This window comes from Hydra viridissima, unplaced genomic scaffold, assembly GCF_058129835.1.
Source record: "Hydra viridissima isolate aposymbiotic clone 2 unplaced genomic scaffold, HvirCarnegie_v1 scaffold_11, whole genome shotgun sequence".
Lineage (NCBI taxonomy): Eukaryota > Metazoa > Cnidaria > Hydrozoa > Anthoathecata > Hydridae > Hydra > Hydra viridissima.
In genome coordinates this window covers 8,017,501-8,044,095 of record NW_028324310.1, presented here as the reverse complement: position 1 = coordinate 8,044,095, position 26,595 = coordinate 8,017,501, and the positions used below count along the sequence as shown (strand labels likewise).

Sequence of the window (26,595 nt, the reverse complement as noted above, 5' to 3'; positions counted from 1 at the left end):
TTACGACTCATAGCATTTTTAACTAATTTATCAAAAATCAATATCAATAACTTTTTTATATATCAATAACTTTTTTATATATATTTATTTATTTACATTTTAGTTCAGTTTCAATATAGAAGCCATTGAATATATGGAATATTATTTACAGCTGCTGAATTTGTCTTATTTTATTGTAGCTAGGTTCATAGCTAATGTCTTTAAACTAAGGTGATTAAAGAAAAACGTGCGGATTTGTGTTTGTTTTGCCGTTTAATTCCAGCTACCAACTTATTTATATAGAAGTATAGATATCCATCTTTAAAAACTATCATTATTCAATTATAAAAAGTCTTATTTTACTAATTCAGAAAAATTTACTGCCAACATTCTTTTTACATAAACAAAGGGTATAAAAGATCATAATCTTATAGATCAAATGAGTTAAAGTACCGATGAGTATAGTGTACAATCTCGCAAACTAAGCAGCCATATTAGTTAGCCTGTGAGTAGATATAATTTTTAAGACATTGCGGCTAGTGTATTTCTATTTTAAGCCGCTTTATTATTTTTTAAAAGGCTCCACAAAAAACTGAAACTTTATGGATACACACTAGGCGCGTTGGGTGGGGTGGATCGGTAGTGAAATGGTCTTTTCTTTGAGAAATATGGGCCTCTAGTTTCTCAATGATAACGTAAAAATGATGTTCAACAGAAATAATAATCGACCAATTAAATGCAAGTTTAATCTCTTTAAAAAAAGTTAACAAGAAATTGAGACCTTTAGAGTGTTTTATATTTAAATTAACGTAAGAATCTAAGGTAAAATTTTGATTAGCCTGTTTTATAACTATTGTTGTATTTTTTATAAATGATTATGCGACCTTTTAAAGTAGTGTTCTTATATTACACCAAGTTGAGTTGTTGGAAACTTATTGTATGCACTTGTGTAATGAATACACTATTGCATGTAATCATTTGTAATATATAACTACATAGTAATAAAGTAATTCATCAAGAGGTAATCCTTTAAGAATGAAATTTAATGACATTTTCTACAGTTATCTAGTAACACCGATCTACAAATATAAACTTTTTTTTTTTTTAATTCCTTTTTTTTTTTTTCTAAATTCCTTTTGTTTTTTTCTGAATTCCTTTTTTTTTTTTAATGTCTATTTTCTAGTAAAATAAATATAACAAAAAACTAGTCTTTGTAATAATGTTTCAAAAATTATATTGGAGCTGTATTTTATGCTGATCCATAAGATCTGATATATTAACAATTATTTTCAAGTCGAACTTACTTGTAAAGTACAAAATATTTTCAACAGTGACGTCTGGTTCGAAAAAGGCATCAAGAAGTTGTAAATATGAGGTAAGCTCATGCTTGCAGCGAATTTACGAAAACAAGAGGTAAAAAGATTGTAATGGATAAATCACAGCTTATTAACTCAAAAGTCTTAAAGGATATTGACATAACAGAAATTGGAGAGAAATGTTAAGGTGTTCATAGAAAGCATCATTTAACATTTTCTTCAAAATTTTCTTAAAACCAGTATTTTCATTCTGATAGCTACACTTTCTACCGAAACTAATGGAACGCGTTTGAAATTTGTAAAAAGATTACAATGTCCTTCTATTTTGATTTCAATACAAGGAATTATAGATAAAACATAGTCTAAGCATCCATTCTGTACAAGATAGATATATATATTGATATAGCAATAAAAAAAAAGCTACAGAAAGGAAAAATGTATCATTATTTCAACTCTAAAATTAAAGAACTTTTACGAGTGTATCAAAAGCATATCAGATTGGTAATTAATGACATATCGATTGTTTTGAACAACCTCAGTAGATCTAAGAGATGCATGGCCGCCGAGAGGGGGGTGGACGGGGAAGATTCCCGGGGCCCCGCGTGTGTACAAACAATATTTAAATAGTTTTGACTTTTAAAAGATTTAATTAACTTTTATTTCTCAATTATAATGACCAGAGCACGCTTCTTTTGGTCCTGAGCATGTAATTGATCATAATGAGGGCCCCTTAAGAAAACTTCCCCGGGACCCGAAATTTCTCTCGGCGGCCATGAAGAGATGCACAGACTCAATAATTTTGTACTTTATCATCAAATTATTAAGTTCCATAAGTTCTCAGGAGGTTTTAGGTCAGGAGATTGCACAGGTCATTGCATTTCAGTGGTTTAAATTTGTAGTAAGTCATACTTTAACGAGTTTTGATGTATGTTGGGGTCATTATCTTGTTGAAACGCCCAGCATAGAGGCGTGTCCACAAAAGTTATTTGTTGATTCTCCAGAATTGAATTGTAAATGTATTTGTCCATTACACCTTCTGTGTGATACTGTGGTCCCAATACAGGAAATTCTGAATAACACACCCATACCATCATGTCTGCGCCAATCCCATGTTTAATTGCTTCAATAAAGTTTATTGATTTTAATCATTGGCTGACTGGTTTTCTCACATTTTATTCAGCATCAGTACTTTTCAGGTTTAACTTCGACTTATCTAACCATAATATTCGTCTCCGCTACTCTACCGCCCAATTTTATTAAGATAAAAGTTTCTATTGTTTTGAAATGTTACTATTTTTTACATCTGTTTTGTATTCATATAGAACAGTTAACAGAGAGCCATATAAGTGAGAACAAAACAAGAATATATTCCACGTTTACTAACAAATAGTATATCTAGTAAAGGTTTTTAAGTTAAAGTTGTTTTATAACTATCTTAAAATTTTTTGTTTCTTAGAAAAGTATTTTATTTAGATTTCCCTAAGTTTTGGAAAACACTGTACCTATGAAGTCATTTCATTCTGATAGTTGGAAATAACAATTAGATATGCTAAACCTAAACTCAAAATTCCTGTTGACGTCTGTAATCTTTTATATCACAAAATTTTTTCACCGTATAGTAATAATTGTTGAAGCCTGTTCGGCTTCCCGATAATAAACTAACGGGTTTATAATATCCCCGCAATGCATTGTGTGCTATCCATGCTTTCTTTTTTTGTTAATCTTATACTTGACTATGCTAGAGTACTTGGCGCTACTCGACTTTCTCCCCCCCCCTATTTTTATAATTGATTCTGATAGAGAATTTTATGCTGATTAAGAATCGTATAAAAACATGGGTCTCAAAATCAATGGAAAGTGCTCTAATCTGAAGTTGAAAGTACAAAAATATACGACAAATCTCTAATATTCGCCATCTTGAAAAATGATTTTTTTTGTTTTAAAAGTTATCTTTTAAAAGTACTAACAACCTGGTTTTTATATTCATAACAAAAACTTCTAATTATGGAACGTTTTGAGAATTCATTGACATTTAAATTTATCACGCAAATTTGGTTTAGCTGGGATCATTACTTTGTTGTCTAGAATATCTTTTAAAATTTTTATCAAATAAGTTGAAAAATCTTTTATTGGTTATATACTAAAATAAATTTAGCATTACTAAACTTTTTGCATTAAAAATGTACATATTTCAAACTGTTGATTTTTTTTCTAATACTTTAAGTTAACCCCCCGTGAAAAATTATTTTCATTGTAACTGTCATATAAAAAGGAATGTTTCAGTACTAACTGTCTAGTAAGTTTATTTATCTTAATATCATGGCCCTTCGAAGACCAACAATAAACGAATTTGACTCTCTTTCCTTAACAGAAATAGGAGCAAAATTCAAATACAACATTGAAGCTACAATGCACTGGTGCAGAACTTATGGTTTACTCGCCGAAAGTATGCGTTGTAGTGTATGTAACGTGGCCTGCACACAGCAAGTGAAGAATGGATCAATCGACCAGTTCATTTGGAGATGTCAAGTTAAGCGGTGCAAAAGAACCTTCAGCATAAGAAAAGGCAGCTTTTTTGAGAAATCCCACCTACAACTTTGGCAAATATTAGGATTAACTTACGTTTGGGGTAGAAGTGCAGGTAAGAGTCGGGGATTATCAATTAGCGATGTAAGGCAAGAGCTTAACATAGGAAGCGATGACACCATTGTTGATTGGAATCAATTTTGCAGAGATATTTGTGTCTCATATTTCATCAATAACCCTGATCCAATAGGTGGTCCAGGGTGCATTGTTGAAATAGATGAATCTGTTTTCTGTCGAAGGAAGTATCACGTTGGTAGAGTAATCCCACAGCAGTGGATATTTGGCGGATATGAACCTGCTACTAAAAAAGGCTTTTTAATTCCCGTCCAAAATCGCGACTCTGCAACATTGATTCCAATCATAAATCAATGGATACTTCCTGGCTCTATTGTCTGGAGTGATATGTGGGCAGCTTATAATGATTTGCAAGCTCCTGCATATTTACATGGCACTGTCAACCACACTCGAAACTTTGTAGAACCTCTGACTGGCGTGACAACAAATCATGTAGAAGCTATGTGGTGTCGAGCGAAAGCAAAAATCAAATCAATGATGGGACCAACTAACCGTGAAATGATAGCTGACTATTTGTCTGAATTTATGTGGATGCAGAGATTCCCCGAACATCGGTTTTTTCATTTTTGGGATCAGGTTGTGGCAGCGTATCCTGTTTGACTTCCTCGAAAGCTTACTGTGTGCATTAAACGTTACTAGCATTATAATTCATGCCGAGGACTGGGTAAATCAAAAAAACGGCTATTTTCATAGCCACTTACATTCACTAAAAACATTTTTGCAAAGAACATAAGGAATTCTATTTTTATTATTCGAAGGAAGTTTGTCTTTTCAATTACTCTTTCTTTATTATTAAAGATTTAATATTATCTGAGAATTGTCATAAAATCTCTTATAAATTTAAAATTCATAAAAAGGAATCATGTTTCGCAAGAGTAACACGCTTTATAGCTAGTTTTTCTGTCCGATTACACATAAGAAACGAAGCAAATGAGCTTGTACTAGAAAGTTTCTTATTTTAAGAGTACATTTTTTCAACTCTAATACTAAAAAGTAGTAAAAGTTGCTTAATTATCGAAAGTGAGAAAAAGTACATAAAATGAACTTTGAAAACATGTTATCCCGTTTTATTGTCAGCTAAAATAGCTTGAATTCCATCACTGTCATATAATCCTAAGGTTTGTCCCTGAACAGAACACAAATTAGGAGATGTTCCTCGAACCTTAATAAAATAAGTTTCTTATCGAAAAGTAACTAAATACTAATAGTTTCTTAAGATTTAAGTACTACTTTCTTATTTTAAAAAAAAAAAAAAAGTGTATACTCGAGGGAACTTAGCCGTTCATATTAAACCTAAAAAAATTTTTTTTTGTTGTAAAAACCGGGCTGGCATTTTTTGCTTTTGAAAATAAAACCAACCGTAGAATTAGTTTTTTCAAGATGGCGAATATTAGAGATTTGTCGTATATTTTTGTACTTTCAACTTCAGATTAGAGCACTTTCCATTGATTTTGAGACCCATATTTTTATACGATTCTTAATCAGCATAAAATTCTCTATCAGAATCAATCATAAAAATAGGGGGGGGGGGGGGAGAAAGTCGAGTAGCGCCGAGTACTTTATTAAGACTTTGTACTAAACTTCTTGTATTATAAATATATATTATGTGCTTGCAATTACTCAAGTTGTTTATCTAATGCGAACCATTGAGTAAGCTAAAATACTCAATATTTGGAGCCCACGGAGAGAGATAGAGATTGTCAAAGTTAAGTACTTATGAGCATTGTATTTGTTTTTTGGGGTTAACCTGCGTTTTGGGGTTGTCTGGGGGCGTATTTTTGCTAGCATTAAAAAATTACATAGTGTGTGTGTAATTTGTGTTTGTGGTTGTATCAGAATTAGCCATAATTTTTTTTGAATAAACATTTGTTGTTACTAGCATTCTTAGGGTTCGTAATAATGGAAGGTATTGCTGGAAAAAAACGTATTCGCACCATTACCATCATTGCTATAAAAAACATACTTGAAAAGGCTAATAATTGCATGACTAATCTCAGTCAAGGTAATGACTCAGTAGAGGAACTATGCAGTTTCAAAGAAGTTTTGATTGAAAAATATAATAAGGTTAAAGCCATTGATGATGAATTAATAAATTTAATTGAAGATGATGAGGACTTACAAAATGAAGAGAATTTAGCTAATGAATTCTCTGTATTTTTTAAGAAAAATATCAAAATAATTGAAAGGTTTAATGATAATTATTGTAAGAATAACAATTAGTCACAATCTGGGAGTGTACAAGGTTCTACATCTACTTTTGGAATAAATAATATTAGACTTCCACCTTTAAAGTTATGTACCTTTGATGGAAAGCCTGAGGAATGGCAGACCTTTTATGAAAATTTTGAATGTGCCATTCATAATAATGAAGATCTTTCCCCAATACAGAAACTTAACTATTTACGTAATTTACTTGAAGGAAAAGCATTAAAAACAATTTCAGGTTTAGCTTTAACAAATGATAATTATAACACCATATTAGAACTGCTTAAAGAAAGGTTTAGTAATAACTTTTAATATCATCGCACATGAAGTCACTCTTTGCTTTAGAGAGAGTGCAAAGTATAAACAATATTTCTTCGTTATGTCGAATACATGACAATCTTGATGTTCAAATTAGAAGTTTAGAAAATTTAGGTATAGATTTCACTATGCATGGACCTTTATTAATTCCTATCATAATGCAAAAAATTCCAGAAGAGTTAAATTTAATTATTACTAGACAGTTTGATTCTTATGATAATTGGGATATAAGGGGTGTTTTAAAAGCTTTAAAATGTGAACTACAAGCTAGGGAGAAAGCTCAGTCAGACAGAGAAGGTAAAATTAATCATTCCACTGCAGAGGTGCTACATTCTAGTGCTCACTTTAAGCCACAATATAATTTACAATGTGTTTTTTGTAGCAATAGTCATAGAAGTGAAAATTGTAAAACTGTGACTAATATAAGTTCTAGGAGAAATATTTTAAGAGAGAAGAGGCGTTGCTTTAGTTGTTTAAAGCCAGGCCATATGTCTGGTAATTCCTTCTAAAATCAGCTGTTTTGAATACTCCGGGAAGCATTGTGTGTCTATGTGTTTTAAAAAGTTTCCTCATGTTGATGATGAAAAAGAGTCAAACAGTAAATTGACATCTGTTGCGAGCAATGAATTACTAAAATCTAAGAATGTTTTATTGCAAACAGCTGTTGTTACTGTGAAGAATAAGGAAAATACACAGAAATGTCGACTTCTTTTTGACAGTTGCTCTCAACTCAGTTATATTTCGCCATCATTACGTAAAAAGCTCTTTCTTCCCACAATAGGTAGGAAGCAAATAAGTATTAAAACCTTTGGTAATCAAACACAAACACAAACTTTAGATATGGTTCAGTTTTCAATAGAAACCATAAACAATTCTTTAATACCTGTAACATGTTTTGTTAAGCCTATATGTGCTCCTCTTAGTGGTCAATTTATAGAAGAAGCTGTTGATTCTTTTGAGCATCTTAAAGGTCTCACTTAAAGTGATAGTAATGTTGATTGTAGGTCCTTAGAAGTGGATGTATTAATTGGTGCTGATTATTACCGGTCATTTTTTAATGGTAAAGTAATTCGTGGCGATACAGGTCCTGTTGCTTTACAATCAGCAGTTGGTTATGTATTAAGTGGTTGTGTCAATACCACATCTGGAAAGAATTGTAGTGTTTTTTCCACACATACTTTAAAAGTCGAAGCTGAATTTATTAATGAAATTTCCAAGTTTAATAATTATGTCAAAAAGTTTTGGGAATTAGAGAATTCAGGAGTTGAAAATATTGTTGTCAAACACTTTAAGAATAATATTCATTTTGATAAAAAAAAATGTCTGTATACAGTTAAATTGCCATTTAAAGAGAACCATCCATTATTAGGTGATAACTATAGTTTATGTACAAAAAGTTTGAATACAGTTCTCAAAAGGTTAAAGAATGATCCTGAGCTCTTAAATGAATATAATGAAATAATTGTAGACCAGTTAAAGTCTGGTGTCATAGAAAAAGTAAATAACTATAATTTGAATACTGGAGGTATGTATTACTTGCCACATCGCCCAGTCTGTCATAAAGACAAAGTTACAACAAAAGTGAGAATGGTTTTTGATGCCAGTTCTACTTTATCTGGTCCATCTTTAAATGATTGTTTGCATGCTGGACCAAGTTTAGCAACATCTTTATTTAATATATTATTACGTTTTCGTGCAAATAAATATGCCTTTATAGCAGATATAGAGAAAGCCTTTTTGCAAATTGCTCTTGATAAAAATGACAGAAATTATTTACGTTTCATATGGTTTGATGATATTAGTAATGTAAGTATTAAAAACTTGTTTATATCTCAATTAGCTACTTATCGTTTATGTCGAGTTCCCTTTGGTGTTACCTCGTCACCATTTCTTCTTAACGCCACATTGATTCATCATGCAGAGAAGTATTACCTCTCTGATGTCAATTTTGTCTCAAAATTTTTACAATCCTTACATATAGATGATTTAAACTCAAGCTGTAGAACAATCCAAGAAGGTTGTTTATTTTTTGATAAATGTAAGGACGTATTAAAAGAAGGTGGTTTCCACTTAAGAAAATTTGAGTCTAACTCTTCCGAATTTGAAAAACAAATTAACGATCACAATTCTGAAAGAAAATTAAATACAAAGGTTTTAGGTCTTAGATGGAATAAGGAAGAAGATTCCATAATTTATTCATTTGAGGAGTTGTTGAATTTAGCTGTAATAATTCCAACTAAAAGAGAAGTAATGAGTTTCATTGCCAGTATTTATGATCCAATAGGTCTTATAAATCCAGTAGTTGTAACATGTAAGAATTTATTTCAAAGAATTTGTATTGCTAAATAAGGTTGGAATGAAAAGTTATTTGGAGATTTATTGTCAGATTGGAACCTTATTTTAAATGATTTCAAGTCTGTTTCCCAAATAGCAATGCCGCGATGGTATATGAACCCTGGGTTGGTTACTATGAATGATGTTAAGTTCGAATTACATGGGTTTTCTGATGCAAGTGTTAAGTCTTTTGGGTGTTGTGTTTATCTTAGATTTTTTAATGCTAGTTTTAGTCGTGTCTCTTTGATAGCCTCGAGATCTAGGGTTGCCCCATTAGACAAAAACACAATGCCTCGATTGGAACTTTCTGGGACTTTACTTTTAGCAAAATTGTTAGCATCTATTTACGATCAATTGATACCAATTTATAACATTTCTAATGTAGTATATTGGACTGACTCAACCATTTGCTTGCATTGGATTTTTAACATGAACAATACCTATGAACAGTTCATACAAAATCGATTAATTAAAGTAAGAGAATTAACTTTAATTTGTAATTGGAATTATATTGAATTCTATAGAAATCCTGCTGATATAATTTCTCGAGGATCATCACTTAAGAAGTTATATAGAAATGAGCTCTGGGTTTCTGGACCCAATTTTTTAAATGATGTAAATATCAAATGGCCATATTATGAACATGTCAATCATTCAGATGAATCACTGGAAGTTTTATGTAATATTGCACATTCTGTATGTAATCTTAATCTTGACTTTATTAATATTACTAAATTTAGTGATTATAGGTGCTTACTTCGAGTAACATCATGGGTTCTGCGATTTCTCAATAATGTAAAAGGTAAAAGAAAGAACAGTATGAAGATCAGTCCAATTACAGCTGAAGAAATAGATAACTCAAAGCGATTGTGGATTAAATTTTCACAATTAAATCTAACTGATGAAAATAATTTCAAACAATTACGAAAAGATCTTCGTTTATTCACTGAAGATGGAATAATTCGATGTCGTGGCAGAATCGAGAATGCTAACCATTCTATAAAATGGAAGTTTAATGCACCTTCTGCACCTTGGTGGGGAGGGATGTTTGAGCGACTGGTTCGAATGACAAAAAGATGTTTAAAAAAGGCGTTAAAGTCCTCGAAATCTTCATATGAAGAAGTACGAACATTGCTTTCTGAAATTGAAATGGTATTAAACAACCGACCATTAACTTATTTGTATAACGACCAGGGCGATGAAGCACTCACTCCCAGTCACTTAGTTTTTGGTCATAAGCTCCGTTTTGAATCAAGTTTAAGTTCAAGTGATAAGATAGAACAAGATGTGTATATAAGAAACAGTATGTTAACTAGTACGTTGAATCATTTTAAAAGCAGATTCAAATGTGAATACCTGACAGAGTTGCGTGAATATCATAAATCAAATCAAAATAATGGTAGTTATGGTATTAGTGTTAATGACATTGTATTGATTGAAAACGATAATTGTAAAAGACAGTTGTGGAAGTTAGCACGAGTTGAAGAATTAATATATTCTAACGATGGGGTCGTTCGAGTCGCTAAAGTTAATTACATACAAGAAAACGGAAAATCGTGTTCAGTAAGTCGACCTATTAATAAGCTATATCCTATCGAATGTTCTAACAAAGCGAAGATAATAACTATCACCTTCGTTAATGAGAAAACTATTCCTTTACTCGTCAAAGGCGGCGGGAGTGTTGAAGCCTGTTCGGCTTCCCGATAATAAACTAGCGGGTTTATAATATCCCCGCAATACATTGTGTGCTATCCATGCTTTCTTTTTTTGTTAATCTTATACTTGACTATGCTAGAGTACTTTATTAAGACTTTGTACTAAACTTCTTGTATTATAAATATATATTATGTGCTTGCAACTACTCAAGTTGTTTATCTAATGCGAACCATTGAGTAAGCTAAAATACTCAATAATAATAAAAACTTCCTAAGCCAATTGAATATGGTACCTTGGTAAGAAATCAATCTGTTTTATAATATTTATAAAGTGTACGCCTTTATAAACCATATTTCTAAACATGAACACAATACTCAGAAATATTGTTGAATATGACCTAAGGGTACCTAATTACTAAAGAAAATATGGCCAAACGAGAGGAGAGAAGTAAGAAACTTTTGTCCAATAATTCTATTCGGAGATGAAAAACATTTTACAATGGATTTTGTATCTAATAGCAGGACTGATAGCTAAATTGCCAACTCAAAGCCAGAAAATGTTCTAAAATCCATTAGGTTCAAGTTTAAGACAAAGTATAATGCTTTTGTGATGATGTTTGAAGAAGTGGTCTCCAATGGCCTGAAGATGCCTCTCGTTTTTATTGATTCAGGGGGAAAAATCAGGGTAGATATGTGTATTAAAATCTTGGAAGACCATATCCGGCCATAGATCACACTAACTTTGACCCTGATGAGAAAATTGTGCATCAGCAGAATAGGGGTTCACCCCATACAGCCAGAAAGACTCAGGAGTGGCTCAGAGAAAACATGCCAGATTTTTGGGAAAAAGTTGAGTTGCCTCTAGACTACAGTATATGGGCATAAGTTGAATCAAAGGTCTTTGTATCTTCCCACAACCATTTTGCAGCTCTGAAGGCTTCTGTCATCAAGCAGTGGACAGAAGTTTTCAAAAATTAGTGCGGATTTTAATGGCGCATACTGTAAGGTATGCAACTTATTTTGCCAAAATTTAAAAAAAAAAACAACTTTTATAAAAGTTACTTACTAACTAGTATAATATATATTTTTATCTAATATAGTCAAAGTTCAATATAATTTGGTGGAAAAACATAAACATTAAAAAAAATATATCAAATTATAAAAAATATAACCTTTAAACATAAAAATATCAACTTTAGATGTAAAAAATAAAGAAAATCTACTTTGTTGTAATATAACTTTGAAAAAATTTCTCTTTCTTTTTTGTTCAAAGCTAATCTCTTTTTGCAAAGTACGACAAAGAATTAAACCAATCGAGAAGTTCTAAATCATTATCACCTTTCAATTTCCACTCACGAGTTTCATGGAGAATTTTAAGAATGGAATTATCTTTAGGATCAATCGCTAAAGGACAACCTTTTATGTATAGACTTCCGGACAGTTTTCCGTTAACTTTTTTGTAATATTGGAGGTAGCCATTGGTGGTTAATTCAAAAAATCGACGATCCCATTTAGGTGCACGTTTTTTTCCACCACTTAGTTTTAACAAAAATCCAGATTTGGTTGGTAAAAAGTCGACATCATTCGTTTCCTTAAGCTTATTTTGCAAATTATCTTTGAAGTCAACAGTATAAACCGTCGTATTTTTAAGTTCGAGTTGGTTTGTTGATTCGTCACATTCAATTAATACACTTACGCGATGTTTATTGTCAAGTGTGAGTTGATTGACTTCTCTTTGGGGACCAGGTTTGGTGGAAATAGACGCTACATGTTGATGCACTATACTCTCAATCTGAGATTTATTGTGCATCAGCCGGTTCAGCTTTTGTTCGTGAGACTCAACAGCAAATTGCAAATGCTTAAAGAAACTTCCTATTCCGCTTAACCAGGCCTCAAAGTTTGTTGCAGAGGACTCGCCAAACTTTTTTCTCAGCAAACATGACAGCTCAATTATACTTTGGCATGTTATTTCTAAATTCTCAACAATTTTCATATAGTCTTCAACAAATGTGGCTACATATTGGCTTAACATTTCTCCTAATTCTTCCTTGATTTCATTAAATTTAGTGTTTAGAGAATGCAATTCTTTATGCATAAGTTGAACTTCGGCTATTAAATTTTTCAATGTGAAGTCAATTGGATTATTTAGAACTGACATTTCTTTAAAACAAGTTATAGCGTCTCGATTAATCAACCAGAGTTCTTCAACGATGTGATCAAGTAATGTATACTTTTTGTCTAAACTTCTAATCTCAATAAGTTTATTAAGGGAGTCTAACTTAAAGCCATAAGCACTACCACGAGTTGTTCCTCCATTCATGTAATTTCCATAAGCTAAAACATATTCAAGAAATCTTACAAAATTCTTGTTCTCATTTAAACATAAACAGGCGTTCATGAGATTTTGAATAGAAGTCTGCATAGCTTCTATTTCGCATGGTAATTCACGTAGAGTTAATAAAACATCAAGTCGCATTCCTAGTTTTGGAATATTGCATAGTTTAATCATAAATTTATCAACATCAGTGGTTTTACTTATGTCTCCCTTGAATAATTTGTACATTTCTATTTCATCGGCTGAAGGCTGAAATCTTCTCAGCCCGATGATTTCATCAGATGTGAATGATTCTATTCCTTCTATAACTGATAACTTTTTCTCTATATCAACCTCATTCAATTTAAAACCACTTAAAAATATTCCAAGATTCTGAGCTTTCCGTTGATCTAGAAGAGATATATTCTGAGATTTTATTAAGTCTGTTTCATCTTTTTTTTTTTCAACTTTGTCATTATGCTCAAAAGCAGCTTCAAACCTTTTAACATCAATATCATTCATTCGGTCAATGGAATCTTTCCAAAAAGAAGAAACAACTTGTATCTCAGGTATTTTACTCCAAAACAATGGCTTCATTTTACAATTTGGGATAATATCAGGTTTGAGTGGTAAAAGAGATTCATGTTTACCAAATATGGGTGGAGGTGCTGGCACATTGCCAGAAATACTTTGAAATTTTTCTTTGTTTAACTCTTTGATATTGGAACTGACATTTGAATCAATCAAACTTGGGATCTCTGATTCAGACTTTGTTAAACTAGTCGGGTTGTCAGGTACACCAACCTGTTGTATATCACCAATCATAGCATCATTGATGGTATGCACTTCATTGCAGGGAGAATTCTTTTCAAGAACTAAAGCACTTACATTTTCATTTTTGGCCTTATGATGTTGATTATTATTGGAATTTTCAACAGAGATTGATGGGTCTGCTACAAATTTTAGTGGAAGGGGGAGAGGTATACTATCATCAAATGATTTTGTATTAAAATTGCAGTAAGGTTGAAGTTCACCAGCAGATTTTTTATTTACTTTGGCATAATTTGGAAAAGATACTATAGGTTTTGTAGGTGTATACTCTATTAAATCCAGTGTGTTTAAGTGGTTTTTAGGAGGCATTTCATCGTTTGACAATTTAGAAGATAGGTTTTCAACAAAAGTTTTATCATCTTTTAGAGGACCTGGTAAAAGGATTCTCATGTAATCTGTATCTGAGATATTCTCTAGTGTATTTTCTTTTCTCTGATTACTGAAATTATCTTTCAAGGTATTAACTCCGGTGCTTGATGATATCAAATTTTTATTCATGGAATCATTTTTTACAGATTGTAAACTACTATTTCCTATAGCATTAATTACTGGTGCTTGAGAGAAATTTAATGATTCAACATTATTAGTAGCATTGCGTAGAGTCCAGGAAAGCAAGCCAGTTTTAATTTGTTCATTCAATGAGAGAACAATATTACGAACTTTCTTGACTTGTTCTGAAGCACGAATAGGTGCATCAATAATATTTAAAATAGCACCAAGTTGCTCAAGCTCTAAATTAAGGGAGTGCACTACATTTTTTAAGTAAAGTTCCTGTTCAGAAGCTGATTTTGTTATGTTATCAACTTGATCTGCTGGTGGCTTTAGAGCCTCCTGGATAGCTATTAGCCAATTGTCTCGCTCTCTCTCAGTATCATGTTGCTTTGGAGGACATATGCGAAATGAGTATTCTTTATTTTTTGAAAACAAACTGAAGCCACAATCTTCTTGCTTTCTTAAAACTATATCAGCTGATATTAAAGGAATAATACTTAATGCAGCACTGTCATTGTTTTCATCTCCAACTTTAAAATACATGATCTCCCCAGGTAAAATTCTAACAAAACGCTTTGTCCACAATAAAAAAGCAGCACTATGTCCTTTTTTCTCTAAAACTCCTTCTAACAGCACATTGCTTCGTTTCATTAAAAAGCTGTTAGAATGAAATGCCCCATGTTGAGCCTGATTGATGAAGGATAGAAGTAAACGTGATATTCTATTTTTTTCTTCCAGAGATCCTGGATCAACTTCTAATTCATATCCATTCTTGAACTGAATGAGAACTCTAGTTGAGTCATCAACTGTATCAATGCTTTGGATTGAAGTCATTTCATAACTTTTCTGCTTAAGTCCACGATGTAGCAAACACAATAAATTTTCTTGGAAGTCTAATTGTAAAATATATTTAATTGACTTGTTGTTTAAACCATATTTGTAAACGCCAAAGTTGTACACCTCTCCTAAATTTTCCTGAAAAGTCTCATTTGAGACATTTTCATAATCAACAGTGGTAACTCCCATTGCATGAGCTCTACTAACAGCCTCCTCTGCAGAAATTTTACCTAATGAAATCAAATCAAATCATAGTTCATTGTTCATAAAAAAATTAGCACTCTTAAAATTTATTTTAAATAAGAATTTACCTTCTTTTACCATGTTCATGAGTTGGATTCGCTTATCGTCACCACGCTTCATTGTTTTTTTGAAATCATTTGTTAGCACAGGCTGAGCTATTTTTCGACGAAGTGAAAACTTCCAAGACATTTTGTGACATTTATTTCACATTACTTTTCACAAATATTTCAAAATTTTTAATAACATGTCTAAAATGAAAGAGCTCTAAGTTGGTTAGATTTAATTTAGCTACAGAAAAATCTTATTTTTGAAAATGCCAACAAAAGGAAATTAGAATACATTTCTTTTTATTAAGTTAATATACTAAGCTACATGTTTTAAAAGTTTAATAAAAATGTTCATGAACAAGCAACGCAGTTATTCCAGAAAAGTTATTTAAAGATACTAAAATAATCAAATGCAACTATGCCAGAATATTTAATTTCATTCGCCTAAATGTTAAATTAATTCGCGGATTTGGACATGTTTTTACTGATCGCTTTGGTAAGGAATGATACCATAAATTGTTAGTTGGTGGATGCATAACTAGTAGGCTACCATGTGTCAAATGAAATGTTACATTTTCAATTGGTTCACTACCAGCAGTTTTTTTATACTTAAAAATAAAATCTCTGTCTTGACCAAATGAAAATGAGGCAATAGGAGCTTGAGCATCTAAGTCTTTTTCGTTATCTTGATGGAAACCAATATAATCATTACCATTATCATATCTGTTTACTAGTACAAAGTTAAATGATGTCAAAGTTAGTTGCTCAGCTACCTCTTTTATTTTCTTCATCAAGGGAAACCAGGCTTGAGCTAAAAGGGTAACACCTGAGAATGTATAACTTAAACCTTCATCTCCAAATGCAATCTGTTTTCTTGGTACGTCAATTAGCTTCCCAAACAGTTTAACTTGATTTAATTTGTTGTAAACAATTTGGCTTTCAAGTAATTGAAATATCTGGTCAGCATCTCTTTTATTGAAAACAACACCATAGTCTATAAACAATTCTTTGTGTAACATTTTTCTCATACAGTTATGAAACTGTATATTTAAAAGTTCATCTGTCTTTAGTTGACTGCTTCTTTTTGATTTGCATGCCTTTTCACTTTGGTTATTTGTAAAATAAGATGTGATTTTTCGCTTATTATGCTTAGCAGGTAACATATTTCTAAAAAATGTTTTTAATTAAAACAGATAATAAAAGGAAAAAACAAAATAAATAAAAAAGCAATTCAAAAACAAAAAACATAATAAAGAAAGATTTAAAATGTAAAGTATAAATATAAGCAAAACATTTTTTCAATTGTTGATAGAAAAAACTAGAAAAAATATTAGTCAAAAGTAAACCAAAAATATTTGTTCTAAAAACTAGTAAGAGATAAAATTTAGCAATATCTGTTTGTTATGCTTTTATCACATAAAAGTAATGGAAAAAAGCTTAGCTATTATTGCAGTATGATATCTCATTATTAAGTCATTAGTAAAAACTATTTTCTAAAAATCTAAATTTCCTTTTATAGAAAAATAAAAACTCTGATTTTAAGAATGCAATTGTAAGGCCTCTTTAGGTAAGTTTTTAAATAAACTTCTTCCATTCCAAGTGTTTAGCAAGAAAAACCACCATTTTAAGTCTTCTAATTCACTTTCACTTAACCGGATTTGACACCATAGATGGTCAACACTATATGCTTTTTGTATAAGTTGAGTCAAGAAAGGGCGACCAGGAATAACAGCTTGACAACAGTAAAATAATACTCCTATTAATGACAGCAGGTCTCGCTTTGTCCCTTGTTTTTTTCTGCACCATTCATCTAGTAGAGCTCGAATTTTAAAAAGCTTTGATTCTGGAATTCTCAACTCCAACTTAGTAGTATCAATAATGAAACCTAAGAATGTTATACATGTTGAAGGACCTTCAGTTTTAGTTGGCTCAATTATTACACCTAAGTCTTTACAAATTTCAAAAGCTTTTGCTAATGACTCCTCACAAACCCTCGAATTGGGAGGTCCACATATTAAAAAATCATCTAAAGAATGTTGGATATTTTTTATTTCTCCATGATGTTCTAAGATCCATTCAAGAATATTTGAAAATCGTGTAAATGTTTGGGGAGCACTTCGAGCACCAAAAGGTAATGCAAGGTCAACATAATAACATCCTTTCCAATTCACCACAAGCAACCTTCTCTCATTTTCTTTAATTGGTATTAAGCGATATGCTCGCTGAATGTCAAATTTAGCAAGAAGACATCCTTCACCCAAAGAGAGGATTTTTTTTATAGCTGCAGTTAGTCCAATATATGAAACAGTAGAGTCTTCAGCAGATATTCCATCATTTATACTTTTACCGGGAGGAAATGAAAGATCAGTAATTAATCGCCATTTGCCTGAAGATTTTGGAATGATACCAAATCTGTTAATGTGACTATTTTCAAATGGTGGTTGATAAAAAGGACCAGCCATTGTTCCATATTTGACTTCATCATGTAAATATTGATCAATAACCTCAGGTTCCTGATAGGCAGAGGCTAAATTACGCTTAGCTGATGATAAGACAGCTGATGGACTGCAACACAGTGAAAAACCATTGGCAATACCATCTAAAACCCAGTCTTTATCTTTTAAAGGGAAGTCAGAAAGGTAGTACTTCCAGCGATCAATTCTTAATGTTGTAACTTGAGAAGGTGGCGGTATTTTAATTGGAGTGTTTTTTTCTATAACAAACAAACCAAAAAAAAAAGTTTATTATATTAAATGTTAATAATTTTGTAGTAAAATTTACTTAGGGGTATTCAGAAGTAATGATATAATTTATTAAAAGATATTAGCAACTATTGTTTCAGTTAAATATTTAAAGTATTTGCCCTTATTATTTATTTGCATTCTCTCCAGATACTTCTCAAACATTTTTAGCCAGCCTTCTTATGATATTATGGGAAGTAGCTCTGTAATCTACTTTTTTTAAGCTTTGGAAATTTTTGTTCTCAGTCAGGTGTTGCATGATTGAGCTGATGTAAGCTGATGGGGGACCCAGCATGATGCAAGTTTTTAAAGCTAAAGATGATTGTGAATGATTCTTTTGATTTACAAATTAATAAAAAAAAAAAACGGGAATCATTGTTGATGAGTTGCTGAATGGTCTCAATGTTTTTTAGCATCATGGTTGCAATTGGTGCTTCAAGATGATCTTAGTCTTTAAAGTCCTTGATCCCATCTTTAAACCAATTAGTCCATCTCCAAACAGTCATGTAAAAAGGAGCACCACCTCATTTATGCTTAAGTCAATTCGCTATGGATACTCTTGACTTATTTTCCCAGTTATAGTGAACCAAAATATATGCCAAAAAGGAGGATTTTTCCATTTTATTCTTTTATCAAAAAGTGCTTTTGCTAGAAAGCTAACTTCATATGCATACAAGTTTCAAAATAATGAGTGATTTACTTATTTTGTATGCAATTAAATGCTCTACATCACATGATATAATACTTTGAGAAAATATTTTTCTTTTAACAAAGTATAAGCAAAATTATCATTACTTCTGGATACCCCCTAAGTACATACACATTACTTACTAGCATTAGCATATTTTAAATACATATATTAACATGATTATTCATGAGCATATTTAAGTTTTAATTAAACAATTTTTTAGAATACAAAAGTAAACATTTTAATTATAAACTTAACTTTTTTGATAATAAAACATTCAAGAGCATTATAAGTTTCAAACTTATAAATTAAAAATGATCTTTTAACAATTAGACCCTAGTACAATTTTTTGTATACATGCATTTCATACAGAGTTTTCAGTAAAAATGTAGAAACCTTGAGGCTCCTAAAAATTAAAAAACTCTCTGTATAAACAAATAACATGAACAAAATAGGTTAAAATATTTCATTGAAGTTATTCGTTCCTATAACAATAGCAAATTCAAATATTACTGAAAATAATATAGGGTATGCACTTTCTTTTAAATGTTGACAGCTGATTTAGTCATCACAATTCTATATAGCCACATCCTTGACATATTTATAAATATATTGACGCAACTAGAATTTAGATTCAGGACAGGAATCCCTCTCTCCTTCCTTTCCCTTGATAGAAAATCCACATATATGTAAATAAAAGTAATTCTTTACTGTTGAACCTTTTGCCACCACAAGATTTTTTCTTGTTCTTTCCTTTCTTTTCCTTTTATCAATCCATTCCTAAAAAATATACAAACTTATAGGCAAAACCAAACATATATACATAATAAAGTAGGTTGATTTTAGAAATGCTATTGTGGACAAAGAAAAAATACAAAATTTAACATAACAAAAAATTAATAAAACTTTTTTTTAATTACAATTATTACTATCGAGTTTTTCCTATGCAAATTAAGTAAATAAATTCATACTTTGAGTTTCAAATGTCTTTGATTTCCCTGCTTAGTTTAGGTTGCTTCATTTACATATAAATAAAAATGTAAACAAACCAGAAAAGTTTGAAAAAACAGTGATGGAAAAATTGATTATCTTAGAAAAATGTTTTTCATAAGCTTGCTGCTTCATGAACTTTTTACAACTCAAAGCATATACTTTAAGTTTCTTATTAGAGTTAAAATGCCCCCCCCCCTCTTTTAAAAAAAATTATCACATTTAGGTGCCTAATGATCTAATTGGTGACGCAGGGCCAAGCATGCCACTGTGGTTGCTAGCAACTTTTATGGCCAATATCAATTTACTTTTAAATCTTTTGCATAATCATTATCATTGGTGTCTAACTGCAAAAATATAATTTAAAATTTTATTATTATAATATATCAAATATTATAACCAGGAAATTTGATCTTCATTTGATTCAAAAAAACACTTATCCCAGGACTATAATTACTTGTCAGGTGTGATGTTATGTATATCTTATGTTTATTGCTACAACTTTTACATTAATCTAAAATTACTTTTTTTTGACAATTTTTCACTTATAAAATAAACACACAAAAAAGTGAAATTTCCATAAATATACATGACATAATGTTCCGAATTTTTGGCTATAAAAAATTTACATTTTAGACATCTTTCTTTATTTGTCCATCAGTCATTTTAGAAAAAAAGGTTTAATATTTAACTAAATATTCATAATATTTCTCAAAAAAGATTTTTAAAAAGAATACTTTTATAACTTTGGGATCCAGATTTTTTTCTACAAGTGTAGCAATTTTTTTTTTATTCTCTGAAGAAGAATAATTGGTCAAACCATTTACAAAGTATGGCTCAAGTAATTCATCTAAATTGGAATATGCACAATATGGCCTTTGTAGCAATAATCTTTGTGCAACAGGTTGAAATCTTATCATTTCTTGTAGAACTAAAAATAAATAAAGCAAACTGTTTCTTTGTTATAACTTTTGCTAGCATAAAAAGGTAACAAGCAAAGGTAAAAAGCTAGTTACTTTTTATCATCAATATAAATCTATGCAATCTCTATCATAGTGATATAATTTCATATACCTTTTTAATGCAATTTGATACAGATGCAACCTATATGAAACTGCACAAAATTCTAAGTAGATTAAATAAAAGGAGTTTAAAATAAAAAAATTCTTATTTGCTTTGAAAAAAAATAATAAAGAAATAAACATAGGAAACAATTAAATATATGCACATTAATTAAATTGGTACATTTCCAAATATCAACATACAGATACAAAAGCAGAGAAAGTAAAAAATCTGTGCTATGCTGTTTGCATTAGTATTTAAAGGGTTTTAATGTAGCTTTTATACTTTGCTGAATATTCTAGTGCAGTTCTATCTAGTTCTGATATACTAAATTTTATCCTCCAGAATAAAATATGCTACAGTAATAGTGGTTCCTCTATTGACTTAAGTATAGAAGAGAATGTGTATCAGAGTAATAAAAAAAGTACACACAAAATAAAAATGAACAAAAAACATAATCACTAAATAAAAAGTTTTATCGATGAGTTTGCACAGGCGTTTCTCTCTATTTTTTTGTGAAATGATTATTTAAACAAAACTAAAGCTATGTAATTGTACTAAATTCTACTTTCACTCATTTTTATACATAATGACACTGATAACATCAACAACAACAACAATAATAATGATAGTAACAATAATGATAGTAACAGTAAGGATAATAATAATTCTAATAATAATAAAAACAAAAACTATAATAATAAGATAAAAACAATACTAATAACAAAAAGGAAAGTAATAGCAATGATAACTTTAAAAATGATAGTAATATGATGATCCTATCACTTAATATTTTACTTACATAAAAATTTGTTTTAAGATTTTGTAAAATTTGTTAAAAAAAGTTATTACTGAATTTTAGTTAGAAATTGTCAGGTTTAGGCTAAATTAAAAATGCATAGCTTGAAAAAAATAAAGCTGCCAAACTTAAAGAATACTTTTAAAATACTGCGAAAAACACAACTGTGAATTTAAAAAATACTGTTAAACTTTCTGATTAACCATGCATAATCCAAAAATGTGTTTTCTTAATTAATGACTTTTATAACTTGATTTAAAAACAAAGCTGAGAATGTGATTCCATAACACCATTAAAACAAGATATACACGTGACCGTTATAAAAGTGATGTTCTAATCCATGCTTGACAGACGAGCTATATTTTTTATGAAATATTGAATTATTGAAAACATTAGTGTACACACGTTAATCTTCACAAAAACCAGTCATAAGAAATTTCTTATGATTATGCAAAAACTAAATATTTGATAAAATTACTATGGTGCACACTCGTTTTACGATATCGCGTGGTTCATAAAAAACTTTGTTTTACTTCAAATTTTAATTACATATTCAAAATTTAATATTTGATTGAATTGGCTATTATGAGTTAGATATTACTTTTAGGTAAATAAACAGAAAGTGCACTTTTAAAGGGCACAGCAATACGATCGTAATTCCATTTCTTCGTAAAACATCAAACGGACAGAAATTAATATTAAAGACCAAGTGGTTCCTAATTGCAGATTTGTCAAATGCAAAATAGGTTGGCATCAAATATATCTATGCGTGACAATAAAATTGGATGAAATCCATGTGGAGAGCACATGGATTTTCATCCGTGTATCCATGTTACGACGATCTCTATGTTTTTAAAACAAAATACAATCTCATGGAGAAGACATTTTATTTTGTTTTAAAAAAGAATTATATTTGAATAGATCTTATTCTTTGGCAAGAGACTTGTAGCCAAAAATATTATACGACAATCTTGTGCAGGAGGGTTGTGCAAAAAGAATAAGTTTGAAGCTGGGGAAACCAAAACTGTTGATCAATAATATTATTTCAAAAATGAGTTTCTCAATGTGACATTATCAATGTGACATTATCAATGTGACATTATTAATGTGACATTATCAATGTGACATTATCAATGTGACATTATCAATGTGACATTGTTAATGTGACATTATTAATGTGACATTATTAATGTGACATTATTAATGTGACATTGCCTAGAAACCTCGTATTCATCAAAACTTTCTCAAAATCTGATTTTGGTATCTTTGATTTTTAATTTAAACCTTGACATCTTCATTCTAATCTTAACTTCATGAGCTAATTATTGTTCCTAGATTTTACCTTCGTCCATATCGGTCTAAGATGCTCCCACCAACATCTTGTGAGTGATAAGGATAGTAAGGTATAAATACATTAGTGGCATTAGCTTCAGACTTTATGTGGTTCTGAAGAACTGAATACAAGACTGTTTAGTTATTGATGTCTAATGTCTGACATAACAGCTTGAAATATTTTGTATCAAAAGTTTTTTTTGGCACGTTGAGCAAGATATCATATGAAACCTAGATATGGCATAATGATTAAGTTAAAATTTTACATTTCGTTGCAAAATATCTACAAGTATGAGAAACGATAATCAGTTGCATGGTATCCCTGTTTAATTAGCAGATATTTTATAATCACATACATCTAATTTTTAATCAAAGTATTCCTACTATTTTTTTCCATTTCAACTACAGAATCTGCAAACAAATTCAATCTTTCGGATTACTTTATTAGTAATGAAGAGCCCAACGCCTCTTACATCTTACGTGGTACCACTTCAACTTCACTTGAATGCCCTGGTGAAACCATTTCTCCATACATCTAATTAACTGTACCGAGATTTAAGCGAACAAGCCAAGATTAGAGTGTAGTTCAGTTTGGGTGACATTCTGCAGCCCAATTTCTGGTTGCTATCAAGCAGTAAATCAAACAGTTTCTCATAGTTTCTGATGTTACTTTCTGATAAGAAATTAAAAAGAACAAGCTGAAACGTAACAGAGGGTATTTTTTTCTTTTTCTATCATTTTCTTCATTTTATTTATTTATTTATTTTTTTTTTGTGTGTTTTCTTTCAAACTAAGAGAGATTCTTGAGAGATATTTATTTACAATATCTCTGCTATCCTAAAATACAAAAAAATATGGATGCACAGTGAATCCTTATTAGAGCCCAAAAGATAAGGATACACAATGAATTCTTATTGCAGCCTCAAAAAAGAAAGTCAAAGATTTTGAAAACTTTTTTTTGTCTTTTTTTTAAAGTGTATACTGCGTCCCATTTATATGTATGGATGTTCATTTTCATTGTTTTGTAGTACAATATTCAAACTAATTGCAGAGCTATCAATAAATATTCGCCATCGATTAGGTCGATGTGTGATAACAATTGCTTGCTAATACCCATTACATCTGAACAGAAGCAGAGTGAACAGTGCGATTTGTTTGCAATGAAGTCCTGAACACAAGATTGTCACGCTCTATACTTGGAACTTTTTACACTTGGTTGCGATAATTCCATTCCTGCAATTTGGATGAAAGCAGTTCGGCATCGGCTTTAAAAAAACAAAAGCATCAAGCTCCTATTGGTTGCGAAAGTAAAATTCACCAAGATTCTCAAGAAGTCCCTGAAACCGTCTCAGTCATAATAAATTTCAGGTTTATCTGAAGACTAATGTCGGAGATAAAGTTTCAAATTATCTCTTAATAAGCTTAAACACTAATAATCAAAATTGTACATAAAATCTCTTTTATTTAAAATATTTAAAATGAAGAAATCCAAACTGAATTCCATTTTTTTAACGACTGTTCACAAAGTGAACCAGGTGTATTATAAAAACTGGAAAGCTAAAAAAAAAACAAGCAGTTGGATTCCCAACGACTTAAGTTTGAAATTGTGAATTATTTAAAAGTTCTGCTAGGTCAATAGAAAGTTTGAATAATCAAAATATTAAGAAATCCGATATCCAGAAAATAAGAAGTTTTACAAAGCGTTTAAAATATCTTATAAAAGATAAGCGGCGTGCGAGATTTTTTTTACTTAGAGCGGCGTTATTCTTTATCTTTTATGCAAATCCTTTACGCTTGGCGCTACGACGATAAAACATTGGAAGCTTGCATCTTTTTGCACTCAAATTGTAATAACTCCTAAATTTTTGGTAATATTCTTGTTAAGAATCTTTGCAATTCGATGGCCTTTATATTTTTTCAAGTTTATTAGATAACCAATTAAAAACAAAGGTTTTTTTTTTAGATTCTAGCTCACTGTGCACCGGTGAATATATCAAACGTGAAAACGTCGTGAGTATATTCTTTTTGTGGGTAAATCTTTGTGTGCGTGTGACCCTTGGATAAAATCGCATAAGACGTGAAGGTTTGTTTAACTTGAATTAAGTAATGAAAAACGATTTACAGTGTGAGACAAATGTTACGTAATAATCGTAAAATTCCGTATGAAATGTTATTGCAGTTTAAGAATAACAAATCAGAGATATTCTTCGTGTATAAAATCCTTGTAAAACAAAATAAAAAAAGCTTCTTGTTTAATGTTGCGGTGATGGAAATGATCGTGTGATTTCATTTTGTAAATACTGAAAGTACCGACTCTAAATGTTTTGCACTTTGTATATAATAATAATATCGATAATAATAGATATAAATGTTATTTGTGCATTCTACTAAAACCATTTTAATAACCATTTTAATAACCATATTAAGGTTTGTAATTCCGAATAAGTTTGTAATCAACCAATAACAACTTGCATCTCCGCAACCACTTTGGTTCGCTGCAGCCAAATTGTGGCATCTGACATGCCATCGTATTTTTCGAAGATGCATAAAAATTTTAAAGATGACTCCATCACGAGCTTATAGTCAGGTTGAGAATAAAAACAAAATACAGAAAAAAAAAAAAAAAAAAGGGGAATTGGTCCTAGAATAAGTCAGACCTGACGGCTGGAGAATTTAAATGACAAAAAAATACGATCTCCAAATGAGTAATTGCATTTTGGTATAAATGATTTATTAATCATAAATAACATAGGCCTGAAAAATCATTTATGAGCTGTTTGCAATTAGCAATAGAGTTTTAAATGTATATAAAATTTAAAAACTCTGTAGCAATTAACAATTTTTTATTTGAATTATTCTTTACCTAATATTTACAACTGAAATAATTTAAAAAACAAACTTATTTTTGTTTATGCTCATTATTGAATCCTAATCAATGGAGAATTATTTTAAATTTAATATCAACCCACAATCACGTGAGCTTTAATTATGACCATATCAAATTGGACATAAAAAAAAGTTACGTTTATTTCAGCATCGTGGAAAGCATGCACCAAGAAACGGCAAAAACACATGATCAAAACCATGAGAAGGTCTGTGCTGTTTGTTTGAAGAAAGCAAAATATAAAATTACTGACGTTGTCCTTAAACGAATCAAAACTTCATTGAAAATTTTGACATTCAAAATGTATGCTTGCCATGTGGAAAATGTAGAAAATGTCTTTCAAATTTACTTTATATAAGTAATTACAAAAAAGATATTACTATACTGCCGGATATTTTTAATTTTGCGGAAATATTGCTAGAATACTTACGTTCTATCCGCGTAAATCCAAATTGTATTTGTCATCCAACACTAGTATGAAGCGTATAAAACATCTCCTGACGATTACTTTTCAGCATCTTTTCCACCATATTGCTGGAAAATAATTGGTAGAGAAGTTTTTTCAATGAGAGAGAGAAGTCTGTCTGATAATTTTATACTGCTCTTCCTTGCATTTGAGAAGAATCAGATTGTTAAGAATGTCGAAGAATAGCTATCCATTATCAGATTTGACAAATGTTAGAATCAACACCGACCAACGCATATTTTCGTGCCAGCTCCATGGAGTGTATATCTACTTAATAATCATTTTTATAAATGATTATTAACAGTATATACACTCCATGGAGATGAAATAGGCAGGCATATTTTAATGTAACATGTATGTAAATATCATGGATTAAGGCTATATACATTCTTACAAACAGA

At 30.6% G+C, this 26,595-nt stretch overlaps 7 protein-coding genes and 1 long non-coding RNA gene across 13 annotated transcripts in view; 4 read left to right on the top strand and 4 right to left on the bottom strand.

Moving 5' to 3' along the window:
* LOC145190873 (ubiquitin carboxyl-terminal hydrolase 9X-like) overlaps positions 1-517 on the bottom strand; it is a 36,119-nt gene extending 35,602 nt beyond the window's left edge. For 2 of the 3 annotated variants that reach the window (XM_090066580.1, XM_090066582.1), the window contains exon 1: positions 97-517. The gene's annotated coding sequence lies outside the window, so the exon portion shown is untranslated. The remainder of the gene's footprint in view (positions 1-96) is intronic. The other variant, XM_090066581.1, reaches the window with a different exon arrangement.
* A 3,097-nt stretch (positions 518-3,614) lies between these two features.
* Positions 3,615-4,556, top strand: LOC149882011 (uncharacterized). The gene has a single exon (XM_090065878.1). The coding sequence runs from the start codon at positions 3,615-3,617 to the stop codon at positions 4,554-4,556; it is 942 nt and encodes a 313-aa protein (XP_089922004.1).
* Positions 4,557-7,028: 2,472 nt separating this feature from the next.
* LOC145186377 (uncharacterized) lies at positions 7,029-8,828 on the top strand. Its single transcript, XM_090065877.1, has 2 exons — positions 7,029-7,438; positions 7,484-8,828. The coding sequence occupies exons 1-2, from the start codon at positions 7,029-7,031 to the stop codon at positions 8,826-8,828; spliced, it is 1,755 nt and encodes a 584-aa protein (XP_089922003.1).
* An 84-nt stretch (positions 8,829-8,912) lies between these two features.
* LOC149882010 (uncharacterized) lies at positions 8,913-10,520 on the top strand. Its single transcript, XM_090065876.1, has one exon. It carries the CDS (start codon positions 8,913-8,915, stop codon positions 10,518-10,520), a length of 1,608 nt encoding a protein of 535 aa, XP_089922002.1.
* Positions 10,521-11,723: 1,203 nt separating this feature from the next.
* Positions 11,724-15,438, bottom strand: LOC145191144 (uncharacterized). The gene is made up of 2 exons (XM_080068130.2): positions 15,254-15,438; positions 11,724-15,172 (listed from the first exon to the last, which is right to left on the bottom strand). The coding sequence occupies exons 1-2, from the start codon at positions 15,372-15,374 to the stop codon at positions 11,742-11,744; spliced, it is 3,552 nt and encodes a 1,183-aa protein (XP_079924256.2). The 5' UTR covers positions 15,375-15,438; the 3' UTR covers positions 11,724-11,741.
* Positions 15,439-15,515: 77 nt separating this feature from the next.
* On the bottom strand, positions 15,516-16,395 carry LOC145191201 (DNA oxidative demethylase ALKBH2-like). The gene has a single exon (XM_080068223.2). It carries the CDS (start codon positions 16,393-16,395, stop codon positions 15,649-15,651), a length of 747 nt encoding a protein of 248 aa, XP_079924349.2. The 3' UTR covers positions 15,516-15,648.
* Positions 16,396-16,721: 326 nt separating this feature from the next.
* Positions 16,722-21,545, bottom strand: LOC145191200 (uncharacterized). 2 transcript variants are annotated; one of them, XM_090066624.1, is made up of 4 exons: positions 20,726-21,545; positions 20,389-20,573; positions 19,381-19,441; positions 16,722-17,945 (listed from the first exon to the last, which is right to left on the bottom strand). In XM_090066624.1, the coding sequence occupies exons 2-4, from the start codon at positions 20,569-20,571 to the stop codon at positions 16,771-16,773; spliced, it is 1,419 nt and encodes a 472-aa protein (XP_089922750.1). In that variant the 5' UTR covers positions 20,572-20,573; positions 20,726-21,545; the 3' UTR covers positions 16,722-16,770. The 2 variants fall into 2 exon arrangements, with proteins under 2 accessions (XP_089922750.1, XP_079924346.2); XM_080068220.2 differs by having other exon boundaries at positions 20,389-20,582; positions 20,726-21,539.
* A 2,979-nt stretch (positions 21,546-24,524) lies between these two features.
* On the top strand, positions 24,525-26,039 carry LOC149882009 (uncharacterized). Of its 3 annotated transcripts, XR_016444940.1 has the most exons (3): positions 24,525-24,712; positions 24,808-24,927; positions 25,879-26,039. It is a non-coding gene; the product is annotated as an uncharacterized LOC149882009 (long non-coding RNA). The 3 variants fall into 3 exon arrangements; XR_016444939.1 differs by lacking the exon at positions 25,879-26,039 and having other exon boundaries at positions 24,808-25,218; XR_016444941.1 differs by lacking the exon at positions 25,879-26,039 and having other exon boundaries at positions 24,795-25,218.
* The last annotated feature ends 556 nt before the right edge of the window (positions 26,040-26,595 follow it).